Source organism: Dendrobates tinctorius, unplaced genomic scaffold (assembly GCF_039654945.1).
Source record: "Dendrobates tinctorius isolate UK_male_01 unplaced genomic scaffold, ASM3965494v1 ptg000082l, whole genome shotgun sequence".
In the NCBI taxonomy this organism is placed as follows: domain Eukaryota; kingdom Metazoa; phylum Chordata; class Amphibia; order Anura; family Dendrobatidae; genus Dendrobates; species Dendrobates tinctorius.
In genome coordinates, this window is record NW_027361750.1 from 24834221 (window position 1) to 24849184 (window position 14964).

General features: G+C 44.4%; 1 protein-coding gene across 1 annotated transcript in view; it reads right to left on the reverse strand.

Moving 5' to 3' along the window:
- RP1 (RP1 axonemal microtubule associated) overlaps positions 1-14964 on the reverse strand; it is a 742035-nt gene that overhangs the window by 123577 nt on the left and 603494 nt on the right. Inside the window, exon 45 of the mRNA XM_073583994.1 lies at positions 8652-8890. Coding sequence (XP_073440095.1) covers positions 8652-8890 — 239 coding nt within the window. The remainder of the gene's footprint in view (positions 1-8651; positions 8891-14964) is intronic.

The following is a 14964-nucleotide window of genomic DNA, read 5'->3' on the forward strand; positions in this document are numbered from 1 at the left end:
GTCTGAGCCTGCCTCCTGAGACATATATTTTGAATGTGTACGCTATCCATACATGTTATCCGGGGATACGGTACCCTTTCTAACCTTTGTGCAATCACGTGCAATCCATACTGGGCCTAACACCGTCTGAGCCTGCCTCCTGAGACATATATTTTGAATGTGTACGCTATCCATACATGTTATCCGGGGATACGGTACCCTTTCTAACCTTTGTGCAATCACGTGCAATCCATACTGGGCCTAACACAGTCTGAGCCTGCCTCCTGAGACATATATTTTGAATGTGTACGCTATCCATACATGTTATCCGGGGAAACGGTACCCTTTCTAACCTTTGTGCAATCACGTGCAATCCATACTGGGCCTAACACCGTCTGAGCCTGCCTCCTGAGACATATATTTTGAATGTGTACGCTATCCATACATGTTATCTGGGGATACGGTACCCTTTCTAACCTTTGTGCAATCACGTGCAATCCATACTGGGCCTAACACCGTCTGAGCCTGCCTCCTGAGACATATATTTTGAATGTGTACGCTATCCATACATGTTATCCGGGGATACGGTACCCTTTCTAACCTTTGTGCAATCACGTGCAATCCATACTGGGCCTAACACCGTCTGAGCCTGCCTCCTGAGACATATATTTTGAATGTGTACGCTATCCATACATGTTATCCGGGGATACGGTACCCTTTCTAACCTTTGTGCAATCACGTGCAATCCATACTGGGCCTAACACCGTCTGAGCCTGCCTCCTGAGACATTTATTTTGAATGTGTACGCTATCCATGCATGTTATCCAGGGAAACGGTACCCTTTCTAACCTTTGTGCAATCACGTGCAATCCATACTGGGCCTAACACCGTCTGAGCCTGCCTCCTGAGACATATATTTTGAATGTGTACGCTATCCATACATGTTATCTGGGGATACGGTACCCTTTCTAACCTTTGTGCAATCACGTGCAATCAATACTGGGCCTAACACCGTCTGAGCCTGCCTCCTGAGACATATATTTTGAATGTGTACGCTATCCATACATGTTATCCGGGGATACGGTATCCTTTCTAACCTTTGTGCAATCACGTGCAATCCATACTGGGCCTAACACCGTCTGAGCCTGCCTGCTGAGACATATATTTTGAATGTGTACGCTATCCATACATGTTATCCGGGGATACGGTACCCTTTCTAACCTTTGTGCAATCACGTGCAATCCATACTGGGCCTAACACCGTCTGAGCCTGCCTCCTGAGACATATATTTTGAATGTGTACGCTATCCATACATGTTATCCGGGGAAACGGTACCCTTTCTAACCTTTGTGCAATCACGTGCAATCCATACTGGGCCTAACACCGTCTGAGCCTGCCTCCTGAGACATATATTTTGAATGTGTACGCTATCCATAAATGTTATCTGGGGATACGGTACCCTTTCTAACCTTTGTGCAATCACGTGCAATCCATACTGGGCCTAACACCGTCTGAGCCTGCCTCCTGAGACATATATTTTGAATGTGTACGCTATCCATACATGTTATCCGGGGATACGGTACCCTTTCTAACCTTTGTGCAATCACGTGCAATCCATACTGGGCCTAACACCGTCTGAGCCTGCCTCCTGAGACATATATTTTGAATGTGTACGCTATCCATACATGTTATCCGGGGATACGGTACCCTTTCTAACCTTTGTGCAATCACGTGCAATCCATACTGGGCCTAACACCGTCTGAGCCTGCCTCCTGAGACATATATTTTGAATGTGTACGCTATCCATACATGTTATCCGGGGAAACGGTACCCTTTCTCACCTTTGTGCAATCACGTGTAATCCATACTGGGCGTGAGAACGGCTGGCGAGCTGTTAAGCAAGCTACAGCACCTGTGGTTTGCACACGTAAGTTTTTCATTTTTTCAGGAATGACGGTTAGGCCTAATTCCGGAACTGCGGTTGACCTGCACTTACTGGGAAATCATTGTTCGCGGGTAATAATTGTCATCAGTGATCCCCATCACTAACGTTGTTCAGCGGGTTATCTGTACCTGTAAGCGACAAACGCTGGCCTTTTCAGTGTAGCGCACATGCAGCCACGGACATGTAAGGGCATGACACACCAGTTATTGGCCAATCTCATGTGCCAGAGCCTCACGTGTCCCTCTAGTAAGCCGGACTCGGACCGCGGGGCATGACGGAGTCTCGTTCGTTAACGGAATTAAGCTTGCAATGTGTGCATCTGTTCTGTAGCTGGCATGGTTGAGGTTTCCCAGGTGGAGTCGAATTTAACCGTAGGCTCCACTCCTGGTGGTGCCCTTCTGGACATTCCTTTAAAGTTCAGCTTTGCAACCATACTGCCCACGTAAAACAAACACTTTGCCTTCATGAACGCTGTTTGGAGGGTCATGACTCGTGGGAATAACGCCGCCCAATCAGTTAACCTGCTAGAGAGATCCTTCGTTGCTCCCAAGCATGACATCACACTCCCTAGGAAGAAGGTAATGCCACTGTGGCGACCGTACTCCTGGGGGCGACACAAGTGCACTGATGCCCAGCCACTGCTCGATGAATCTGCTGGTACATTGACCCAGACCACTACATTCCCCTCGCACGCTACCCGGCCTGAATCTGACCCTGATGAAACTCAGGTTACCCTTCCCATATACAGTTCCATCTTACACGGTGACAAAGAGGAAGCTGCAGATGAAAGTGCAGGTTCGGCCCACCCGCCATCAGACACACCACAGTACTATCAGGGGCCCTGTGCCAGTGCCATCGCCAATGAGTGGGCCCCCCCTGCTTGCCCAGGATCACAGCACTTGCAAAGTTGAAATACTGTGCAGTGAGATGGAAGATGGGGACGACGAGGAGTCTAGACTAGTACAGGGATTCCCTAGCGAGGAGACTTATTTGATTGTTTTCAATGTTGGGACAGCAATTTTTGGGGAGCACTATACTCTGGAGAATGATAGATGGGGCCCACCATACACTGGAACATTCCAAAGGTGGACATCAGACACTGGAGCAGCATTTACAGGGCCCATTATACACTAGAGCATTAGAAATGGGGCCCATTATGTTTGGAGCATTATTTGGGCCCATAAGACAGTGGAGCTTCATCCATGGGGACCAACATATACTGTAGCATTATGTGGAGCTCATCATATACTGTTTCAAACATTATATGGGACCAATGATTCTGTATGGAGAAATAGATGGGCCTCGTCATGAGATGTAAAAAGTGAGGTATTTTTCATTGTACTATACCGCTATTTCTCTGCCGTATCGGAGCATGATGAGTTGTGGTATGTGTTAAAGGGGCGCTCTTTCGCCCAGGGCACATGAAAACCTGCAGCCAGCCCTCCCCCCCCACAACTTTAGCCAAATAACCCCCATTTTTCAGTGCGTAACTTGTATTATGAAGTTAATTAAGGTTGACAAGCTTAAGTAAGAAGAATTGATGCTTTTGGCATTCAAATGGTCACTGTAGGTGTGTTTCCTGTCCTCCTCTCACTGCCGACTTTTATTCCCCATTGACTTACATTGGGTTTTGTGTTTCGGGACGACCCCGACTTTTCCCTATAATCGGACGATCTTGCTCGACCCGACTTTTGGAAAAGTCGGGTTTCACGAAACGAAACGCGACCCTAAAAAACCAAAAGTCGCTCAACTCTAGTGAATACAATCTTTTGATAGTTCGTTATTGCATTTTAATGCAATGTTGCGGCAACCAAAAAAATGTAATTCTGACGTTTTGCCTTTTTTTTCGCTACGACGTATACTGATCGGATTAATTATTTTTATAGCTTGACATGTCGGGTGATTCTGAACTTGGCGATACCAAATATGTGTATATTTTTTTTATTATTTTTTTTTGTTTTATTTTGAATAGGGCAAATGGGGGGGTGATTTGAACTTTTATATTTAATTTTTTTAAACATTTTTAAAAACTTTTTTTTACTTTTTGCATTTTTCAATAGTCTCCATGGGAGACTAGAAGCTGCAGTTGTCCTATCGCCTCTGCTACTCAAAGGCGATGATCAGATCACCTGTGTGTGGCGGAAATGCTCACTTGCTATGAGCACCGACCACAAAGGCGGCGCTCATAGAAATCTATCTATGACAATCATAGAAGTCTGCTGGAGACCTCTGGTTGTCATGCTGACCTATCGGTGACCCGCGATTATGTGATGGGGGTCACCGATGGGCAGGATTAGTGACGCATTTCCAATGCAATCACATTAAATTCCGCTGTCAGAGATTGACAGCAGCATTTAACGGGTTAACAGCCTCGGGTGGATCGCGATTACACTGACAGCAGTAATGGGCACATGTCAGCTGTTCAAAACATGGGTGAACCCATGACAAGATCGGTGCTGCTGTTCTATTTCTTGCTGGATGTATTGAATATAGGGATGAGCGGACCTGTGGACTGCAGCTACTGTATTTTGCAGTTTATGAGATGTACCCGATTATAAGAGGCACCCCAAATTTTCGGGAGAAAAATAGGAAAAAAACTTTTTTAATAAAACGGTGGTGCTTTTTCTAATCCATGCATCTTATTGCTTAACGGGGGTGGTGAAGCTGGGTCCCAGGGTCGCTGCTGGCGGAGGCAGGAGTGAGGCGATGCTGCGGACCCCGAATTGGGAGAAAGGGGTGTTCGGATGTGCGACATTGTGGGTGTTCGGTGGTGTGAGGGCTCCGCCAACATTTTGTGAAAGCCCACAGCCTCTGCACTTCCATGGTTTACTATGCAGTGGACCAGGAAAATGACTGCCGGGGGCGGCGCATGCGCAGATGGAGATCTTGGCACTGAGATCTTGGTGCCGAGATCTCCATCTGCGCATGCGCTGTCCCCGGCAGCCATTTTCCCGGAGTCCACCACATAATAAACCACAGAAGTGCGGGGACTCCCGGCTTTCACAAAATGTCAGCGAGTCCCTGCATCACTGAACACCTGCAGCGTCGCACATCCAAACACCCTCTCATTCCAGCTTGTGGCTTGCAGCAACGCTCCACTCTTGCCTCTCCAGCAGCGACCCTGGGACCTTGATCCACCATGGCTGGTAAGGTACATCGCATTATTAGACGCAACCCCATTTTCCCCCTAAATTTGGCGGGAAAAAGTGCATCTTATAATCCGAAAAAATAAGGTAATTCTTTTTTGTGAGATGAAGCATTTCCGTGTCTATTTTTAAAAATGTTTTACCCCAAAGAAAGAATTATTTGCGATCCCATCCTGTCCTGTCTGTGTAGTTTTTTGCTTCCTCCCCTTCCCAGGAGATGTGGTATAATCAGACCATGTTCCTGCATGGTTAGACACGGCCATTACAGAGTACATCGCGGGGGCACATTTATAAGATTAAGCATAGGAACACGTTTTAAACATACCCAATTGTGGAAATTATTATTATTCCAAGATATACTGTATTAATTACAATCAACTTTGTTCATGGGACAACCACTTTAAAATAACATAGAATAACAAACAAAAACTAATCTTGAATCAGGAGGCGGAGGTCCAAGTGTAGGAGAAGATCGAGGAGGAGGTGTATATGGAAGAGGAGGGAGACAACATTTTTTTTTTGGGGGGGGGGCTGGCCCCAAAACATTGGGAATGGCAAATTAGCAAATATAGTGAACAAACTGAGGTAGAATATAACAATGGCTGACTGCAGCTGGTCTACTTCTCTAGTCAGCCAAAAGGTACGGACAAGTCCTGTGGGATCCACACCTAGTTCATTTTAATGAATGTGAGCTTCCCCACGTTGGCAGATGCGCCTGTCTGTGATCACACCCCCTGCCATGCTAAACACATGTTCCGTGTTCTTGCCGCAGGGAAGGCTTGCACCTCCAAGGCGTAAAGGGCAAGCACAGGCTATGTGTCCAATGTGGAGACTCAGAAGCTAAATAATGCAGACCAATCACTCAGTATATGGACACTTGTGAACACGTACTCTTCCACCATGTCGTTGAAACGCTGCCTCCTGTTAATATGGACTGTATTAGAAGGTGATGTCGGATGTTGTGGCTTGCTGAAGAAGGTTTTCTACATTTCGGCCATGTTAACCCTCCCTTTCTTAGTTGGTGCCGGTGCCCCAGCTGGGTTTGTGACTTCCTCCTCCTCCTGTTCCTTGTGCTTCCACTGAGCACCTGCTGTCAGGAGGGAATGCCATCAGTAGTGCACTTGTATTTCAGCATTTTCCAAGCTCTCTCCATGTCGGAAGTAAGGATGGTATGTTGTCTTTGTAGCGGGGATCCAGTAGAGTGGACACCCAGTAATCAGCACTGGTAATAATCCGGGCAACTCGGTGGTCATTACGCAGGCACAGCAGCATACATTGACTCACATGTGCCAGACTGCCCAGAGGCAACGACAAGCTGTCCTCGGTGGGAGGTGCATCGTCTGGGTCCTCTGTATCACCCCAGCCTCATGATGCCCGTGAACTGCTTGAATGTTACCCTGCTGTGAACACATTTCATCCTCCTCCTCAAAAACTGTCCCATGACTGTTGGTACAGGAAACCACCCTCCAAGCCATGTGTGGACTACTGGCTTGATAATGGTGTGAATGGTCCTTGTTCCTCCTCCTCTTCCTCCTGTGCTACCATCTCATCCATAATTGCCTGAAGCTTTTTTCAAGGAAGCAAAATAGTGGGATAGTAACACTGATGATGGCATCATTAGCGCTTCCCATACTTGTGGATCACTTGAAGCAGCGCAACATGACACACACGTCGGTGGTGGTAGGACATGCACCAAAAAGCTTTCAGTCTCAGCCCACAAAAAAGTGAAAAACCCCTTTAAAGGGAACCTGTCACCAGAACAACGTGTTTACTCTGCAGGGATGGGCCTGCAGGATAACAGAGTTACTATCCTGTCCAGTGACTGCACTTAGCTGAACGTGGCGGGGAGAAAACTAACAAAATGTACAGAGTGGTGATGAGCGAGCAGCATTATTGCTCAGATGTCCCGGAGCATGCTCGGGTGATCTCCGAGTATTTTGGCGTGCTCGGAGATTTAGATTTCGTCGTCTCAGCTGCATGATTTGCGACTTGTAGACAGGCTGAATACATGTGGGAATTCCCTAACAAATAGGCATTTCACACATGTATTCAAGCTGTCTAGCAGTCGCAACGAGCAACGAATATACTCGCTCATCACTAGTACAGAGCCCTCGGCCCTGAGTAACACTGGCTCTGCATTAGGACCAGCTGCCAGTCTGGGCCGGGCCGGGGGGTCCGGCTAAAGCCATTGCTCTGTGTTCTCAGAACAGTGACTGAACCAGCACCGGCGCCACCCTGGTGACTGAAACTGAATGTTGCCAAGGAGAATAATGATAATTTTCTTCTTACAGCGTTCGGTTAAGTGCAGGCGCTGGACAGGTTAGTAACGCGATTAACCTGCATGTTAAGCGTATATCTGCAGGTTAATAGCCTTTTGCTGGTGACAGGTCCCCTTTAATTTATGAAGCAATGTAAGATGGATTCCTGACTATCATAGAGCATCAAGGATATTAATAAGCTAAAAAAAGTTGTAAAGGTAAAACCTTTCATAGCTCCTCAATGTGTCTGCTGTTGGCACTGTCTTTATGTATTTAGAGACTTAGATAACACTTTTATAAGCAACTAAGCAACTGGGTCCAATTTTAGTAAATTGACCCTTTAGAAGCAACCTTGTGCAGATTAATTCTTTGAAAGCAACTACAGTATGTTTTTAGAAGCATATGAGTCTTCTTTTATCTGGGGTGCATAGAACAAGGGGCATCTTTTTACATGGCTGATATATAGCAATATTTTGTATTGAGAAAAGTTCAGGAGCCTTGGGGGAGGTGAGAAAAAGGTTTACTTAGTTTGCCTTTTGCTGATTTGCGGTATTTCTGATACATTATTTCATCATGTTTCTATTTTGCTTTTGGCATTATACAGAGCAACGACTCGACCATATTACAAAACAGGTAAAATACTGCTAAATCTGACCACAAAGCTCTAGTTACCATCTAAATGCTGTTTTTAATGCCCCCCCCCCCAGTTGATACCTTCAAGAAAAGAGAATCTCCCCAGATTTTGCATTCACACTGGTAAAATGAAAACAAAATGCAATACTTAGGAAAACTATCTGATTTATTGATGTTATGTATTTAAGGAAAGTTAAGAATTTCTTTTTTTCTTATTGTGTTTTTCACACAAGTGATTGGTCCTATTTAAAAGCAAAAGTTCATCCATCCAACTCAGAACAAGTCAGTAAAAGTATCATGTTATTCCCAATTTTGGAAAAATGCAGCAAAAAAACGCAGTGCGATCTTATTGTGTGAACAAGGCCTAAAGATGACATTTGCAATCTACCTATGCCTTGCCCGTCACATTGTTAATATCTTTTATGTGTTTTGTCCCACCAATCTGTGCTTTTCAATGCTTGTATAGTTGGTATCTATTCCTCAGCATTCCTTTACAGGTCTATAGTACTGGAAGCTGCTTAATATGTACAGTGATGAATGAGGCTAACCTTCTGTGAATCATTAGAAATACAGGTTCTCACTTTCACTTGTTAGTACAAAATGTCAGACGATCAGTAACATTACAGTAATAACTCCATAATCTAATGCAGGCAATAAAGTTTGATTTAGGTCACGATTAGTGCCACTTACCATTTTACAGAACCAGCTATTATCTTTTTGGTTATCCTCCATTTCAAGTCGCACTTTTTGGATAAATCCAAGACTACCATTGATCTCTACTGTGTGTATGGATTCGCCCCCGGTTAGTTCTCCTTTAGCAAATTTGACAGGTTTATAATTTCCATATTTACAACAAATTGTTAAAGACACAGTAGAATTATTTACAAGGTTGTAAACATCTTCTGTCACCAGAATGACATTGATTGTCCCTGTATAAACAGTTAATACATTTTTGTCATTATTATCTCATTGCAAAGTTAACTGTAAAGAAAACATTTACTATACTGATGATGTAACATCTTCCTATAACTGATAAATGATGTCTACTGGCAAACTGCACAGTAACCACATTGTCTCTTAAAGGGAAGGTGCCGCAATTTTATATAATTTGAAAAAAAAGAGTAAGTAACAAAACATGTTGTTTCAGCAAATGTTGTACTAACTAGGATTTATGGTTTGTTTGTAATAATGTTTTAATGTAGCCACTGGGCGCTGCCATCTTGATTTGCAGATCTGTGGAGGACTCGTATAGTCTGCAAGTATGGCCGTCCCTGGACATAGGAGACTGCGGTCGGCTCCCGACCCCACATTGCAGCCTCATTAGCAGTGAACTGGGCACGCCCCTGTGGGCTGCACCATTCACTGCTGTAGGTGTGGTTGGGCACCATTTTACTGTAGCCCAGTGCTATCTGCTGAGCTCCATTTTCTGCACTGTGCTTCCTGCTCCACTGTCCTCCTGCTCTGTCTCCTCCTCCTCACTCACACACAGCCCCAGTGATCTCCGGTAATCTGACACCTTTGCTTTTATGAGAGCTTTTATGGCTGTCTGAGGAGGACAGTGACATATACAGCCCATAGTCTAGTGTATGGGGGGGGCAGTTACACCGGTGTGGGCATATCTGTAATACTGTCCTGTGTGATACAGTCTGCTGAGCCGTGTATCTAATCCTCTCCTTTGTGATGCTGACTGCTGAGCCGTGTATCTAATCCTCCCCTGTGTGATACTGACTGCTGAGCTGTGTATCTAATCCTCTCCTGTGTGATACTGACTGCTGAGCCGTGTATCTAATCCTCTCCTGTGTGATACTGACTGCTGAGCTGTGTATCTAATCCCATCCTGTGCGATACTGACTGCTGAGGCATGTATCTAATCCTATCCTGTGTGATACTGCTCTCCTGAAATACACTGTGCTGCTGTCACCCTGCGCCATCCCCCATATATCTCCCTCTGTGCCCCCCATAGACCAGCACACTGCTCTCCTGAAATACTCTGTGCTGCTGTCACCCTGCTCTCAGAATCCTTTCTGCCTGCCATCCTCGGTGACTGTCTACTTGTCAGTATAACTGCTCAGTCACCTTCAAAATGTCTAATCACTGTGTTCCTAGATGTCATCCTCTCTTCTCCCTTAGCAAACACCCAGAAGGGGGGGAGAGGAGTGACATCACACCCTTGTCAGCAGACTCCGCCCATAATTACTGCAGGGCAGCAATGTGAGCTAGTTGTACACTTGGTTTTTGTGTCAAATTTCAGTAGCTGCTCCCCCTAGTGTTAACAAGTGGAAATGCCAAACTTTTTAAAATTATTTTTCATATTTTGCTAAATTATAAACAAATGATAATATTTTTAAGAAAATGTAAACATTAATTATTTAAAATGTTTTAAATTGCTGAAAAATTTTTTTTTTGATGGCACCTTCCCTTTAAGCAGGATTTTTAACTGGGTGTCTGTGTTTTCTTTACAATTTGACTATGGGGTTAGTAATAGGGGTGTCTTATTGATGCCTCTTCATTACTAACCTCAGGGCTTGATGTCACAAAGATGACATCAACCCCCACAACTATTACCCCACTTGCCACAGCTACAGGGCAAGTGGGAAGAGCAAGGCTAAGTGCCAGAATTGGCCAGAAGCGGCTGAGAGCTGATGTTTTTAGCCTGGGGGGCAGTATCTATAGCCCCTTCCCATGCTATTAATATCAGCCCACAGCTGTTGGCATAGCTTTTGCTGGCTATTAATTATAGGGGGACCCCACGTCATTTTTTGGGGGGTCCCCCATTTTAATAGCCAGTAAAGGCTAAGTATACAGCTGTGAGCTGATATTAATAGCCTGGGAAGCTCCATGGGTATTACCCCCTTCCCAGGCTATAAACATCTGCCCCCAGCCGTCGGCTTACCCTCTGCTGATTACAAAAATGGTGCGCCATTTTTTTTGGAAACATTATCTTTTATTAATTAAATATGTGTCCAGTAATTTGCACACACTGTACTAATTGTATTTGTCACTAACATCTATATATCTACAGTACTTATTCCATTTGTCTTTACTGTATGTAAACCATCTCTTCTATCCTGTCGGCTCCTGCGGTGATTTTACAGAACCCAGCAGATTTATTACCGACTTTTCTTCTATCTATTTCTCTATGCAATAAAAATACAGATATATGTGTGTGTCACTGACATCTATATTTATACCATCTTTTTCGCTTTGTAAGACACTTTTTTCCACCAAATTTGGAGGGAAAATGAGGGTCCGCCTTACAAAGCGAACATGCCTTACCAGTACCGCTGGTGTAGGCTGCAGGCTGGGATGTGGGGGTGTCCGGGTGTCTCCGGGTGCCTGGTGGTTGCTGGCCAGTGCTGCGGGTGTCTCCAGTGCCCATCAGCACCGGCCAGCAACCGCCGGGCACCCGGAGACACCCAGCAGCAGCACCTCACATTGCAGCAGCACAAGACCCCCACAGCAGCACAAGACCCCCACAGCAGAGCGCCGCACATTGGAGCCCCCCTCATCACTGCCTGCAGCCTGCAGCATCACCCCACTCCTGCCTCCTAGTGAATGACCTGCATACAGCTGACACCACCGTAAAAAGGCTACCATCAGTAACACACTAAGCCACCAGGGACTCAGATCCTGCAGTGCCAGACGTGTCCCTCTGCTTAAGCCAGTACATATCTGGGCCAGTCTGAATTTTGCTAGAGAGCATTTGGATTATCCAGAAGAGTACTGTCAGAATGTCATATGGTCTGATGAAACCAAAGTAGAACTGTTTGGAAAAAACAAAACTCGTCGTGTTTGGAGGAGACAGAATGCCGAGATGCATCCAAAGAACACCATACCTACTGTGAAGCATGGGGTGGCAACATCATGCTTTAGGGCTGTTTATCTGCAAAGGAACCAGGATGACAGATCTGTGTACATGAAAGAATGAATGGGGCCATGTATCGTGAGATTTTGAGTGCAAACCTCCTGCCATCAGCAAGGGCATTGAAGATGAAACGTGAATGGGTCTTTCAACATGATAATGATTACAAGAACACCACCAGGGCAACGAATGAGTGGCTTTGTAAGAAGCATATGAAGGTAATGGAGTGGCCAAGCCAGTCTCCAGTTTGCAACCCCATAGAAAACCTTTGTAGGGATTTGAAAATCCGTGCTGCCCATCGACAGGCCCAAAACATCACTGCTCTAGAGGAGATCTGCATAGAGGAATGGGTCAAAATACCACCAACAGTGTGTGCCAACCTCGTGAAGTTTTACAGAAAACGTTTGACCTCTGTCATTGCCAACAAGGGATATATAAATATAACAAAATATTGAGATGAACTTTTGTTAATGACCAAATACTTTTTTCCACCATAATTTGAAAAATAAATCTTGCCAAATCAGACAAGGTGATTTTCTGGATTTGTTTTCTCATTTTGACTCTCATAGTTGTGGTCTACCTAGGATATCAATTACATGCCTCTCTCATCTTTTTAAGAGGTAGAACTTGCACAATTGGTGACTGACTAAATACTTTTTTTCCCCACTCCAAAAGTTGTGCAACTAAATATTAAGTTGAGTGTGCCAATAATTTTAGCCTGCTTATTTTTTGGGTTTATTGTGAATTTATGTCCACTTTGTCTTTTTTCTCATTTGTTATGTTGTTCCAATACAAACAAAGGAAATAAACATGTGTATAGCAAAACATGTGTAATTGTAATAATTTTCTTGGAGAAATAATTCATTTTCTGAAACAATTTTAAGGGTGCCAACACTTCCAGCCATGACTGTATACAGTATATATACGAGAGAGAGAGAGAGAGAGAGAGACTTTGGAAGCTTTTAAAATTGACTTAATTTTATTACATTGATGCATATGTGGAAGTTGGGATGATTTCACAGCTGTAATTTCCCAGCTATGATGGTTTGTCATCTCGAAGTGTAACTGGGAATTATCAGCAGCAAATTTATGTCACATATATAAAAAGTTTGTATGTGTGTGGTGCATTATTAAATGTGTTTTATGGAGCATTATAGCAAACTGTTTGTATATTTCATTCTGCCACGAGTCCACTGGGCACTGTAGCAAGTCACTAAATACTCCAGTTTTAAGATATTTATATCACAAATTGCATTCCTATGTTAGTTTCTCCTTTTTACGCTGTCCACTGAACCATCTCTAACACATAATGTGAGTTTACTAAATGATCGTCCTTTTCTGCTCCGAGGTATTATATTTGACTGCTAGAAATGTATTTATATTTAGGCCAAGCTCACATTCAGCAGTTTCCTAATAGTAGGTTATGTTTTATCTTTTTTTATCCAAAAGCTGATCCTAAGTGGAGGGTTTGTTTACACGTGTTGGTTACTGTAATAATTTATTGTTTCATTGTAGCAAACAGAATTTCATAAATCTTATTAAGGCCAGGATCACACTACTGTGTGTGATGCGAGAAACTCGCACGAGTCTCTCACATCAACACCCGGCACTGCCGCCAGCACTCAGACCGGAGCTGCGGCTGCATGTATTTCTGTGCAGCTGCAACTCCGTTCCTGAGTGTCGGCGGCAGTGCCGGGTGTTGATGTGAGAGACTCGTGCGAGTTTCTCGCATCACACACAGTAGTGTGATCCTGGCCTAAGGCAGGTGCTACGCTGCGTCATTCTCAGCAATTTTCACAAAAATCAAGTTCCAAAATGTGTGTATCTTTTTTAGAGCTTTGAATTTGCAGCCAATAAATAATGAAGCGACAGTGAAGTTGAAGATAGGTAGTATGCCTGCAACTTGCATTAAAGTCTATAGCAAGTGATTCCTTTGTGACCTGCAACCAGTGATTGAAAATCCAACAAAACATAAGATCGCACTTGGACCATTGTTATTCTATGGGTCTGTGCGCATGCCAATTTTTTTCCTCAGAACAAAGCAGTCTGAGGAAAAAAAAAATCATCAAAGGCCAGAGTTTGATCCGATATTCAGATTGCATTCAGCCATGCAAGTTATTGAGTCTGTGGAGACCATCGGACTGAACTTGGATGACATTTGCGTGCAGTCCGATTTTCATAAACTGTCAGAATGGAGAAGATGAAGAAATTTGTTTCTCCTTTTTCTCCTCCCCCCCTAAGAATCGGATCATACGATGATTGCACTCTAATTACAGTTTGATCAGGGTATGATTTGCATAATCGACTCGATTCTCTCGGATGAGAGAATATACGGTCGTCGGCACCTGCCCATAGAAACATTTGCCACTTTGTGTCACAGTTGTAGTATGTCACAGGTCGCAACTAGGGATGAGCGAGTAGCTTCGGATAAGAGCTTATCTGAATAGCTAGAGTGCTTCCTGAATAGCTGCATCAGGAACCTGGATACCTGGAGCGCTCCCGATGATCAGCTGTTCGATCATCTCTAGTCGCAACGCAAAACCATAAGAAGTCAGATCAATTGTTAGGGAATGTGCCCACATCTGGAGTTGCTGCAGGTTGGACGCTGCGTACATCTGCAGCGTCACACCCGCAGAGTCCAGATGTTACAGCATAGTGGATAGGATTTAAAGAGATCCCATGTCCACTATGCTTCCACAGACACCCACGGAGATGGACATGAGGCGGGTCTCTCCAGACAGCAGCATGTCAATTTCTCTTGCAGAGGCACTAGTCTCTGCAAGAGAATTTACATCAGTAAGAATGTATTGAATGGGGTGAAACTGCACAGTTCAGTGATCACATGTGGATTTACCTGCGTTCAATAAACGGCAGCGCTGCTAGTTCTGGATTGTGGGCACCCGGCCATTGAGTCACTGCAAATTCATTGTCGCATGACACATATTGCTTTGTAGCCCTAGCCTGATGCAAAACAGCAAGAATGCTCTGTTCTTCAATGTCTTCCATGGCCACATGGCTTGCATAATGGATCTGTTTTCTACTGATTTCAATGTGCAGAATCAATGCATTGAAAGCATGAAAAATGGTCTGTAGTACTGTATATGATTCTTAGGCCGGGGTCACACTTGCGTGTGTAATGTG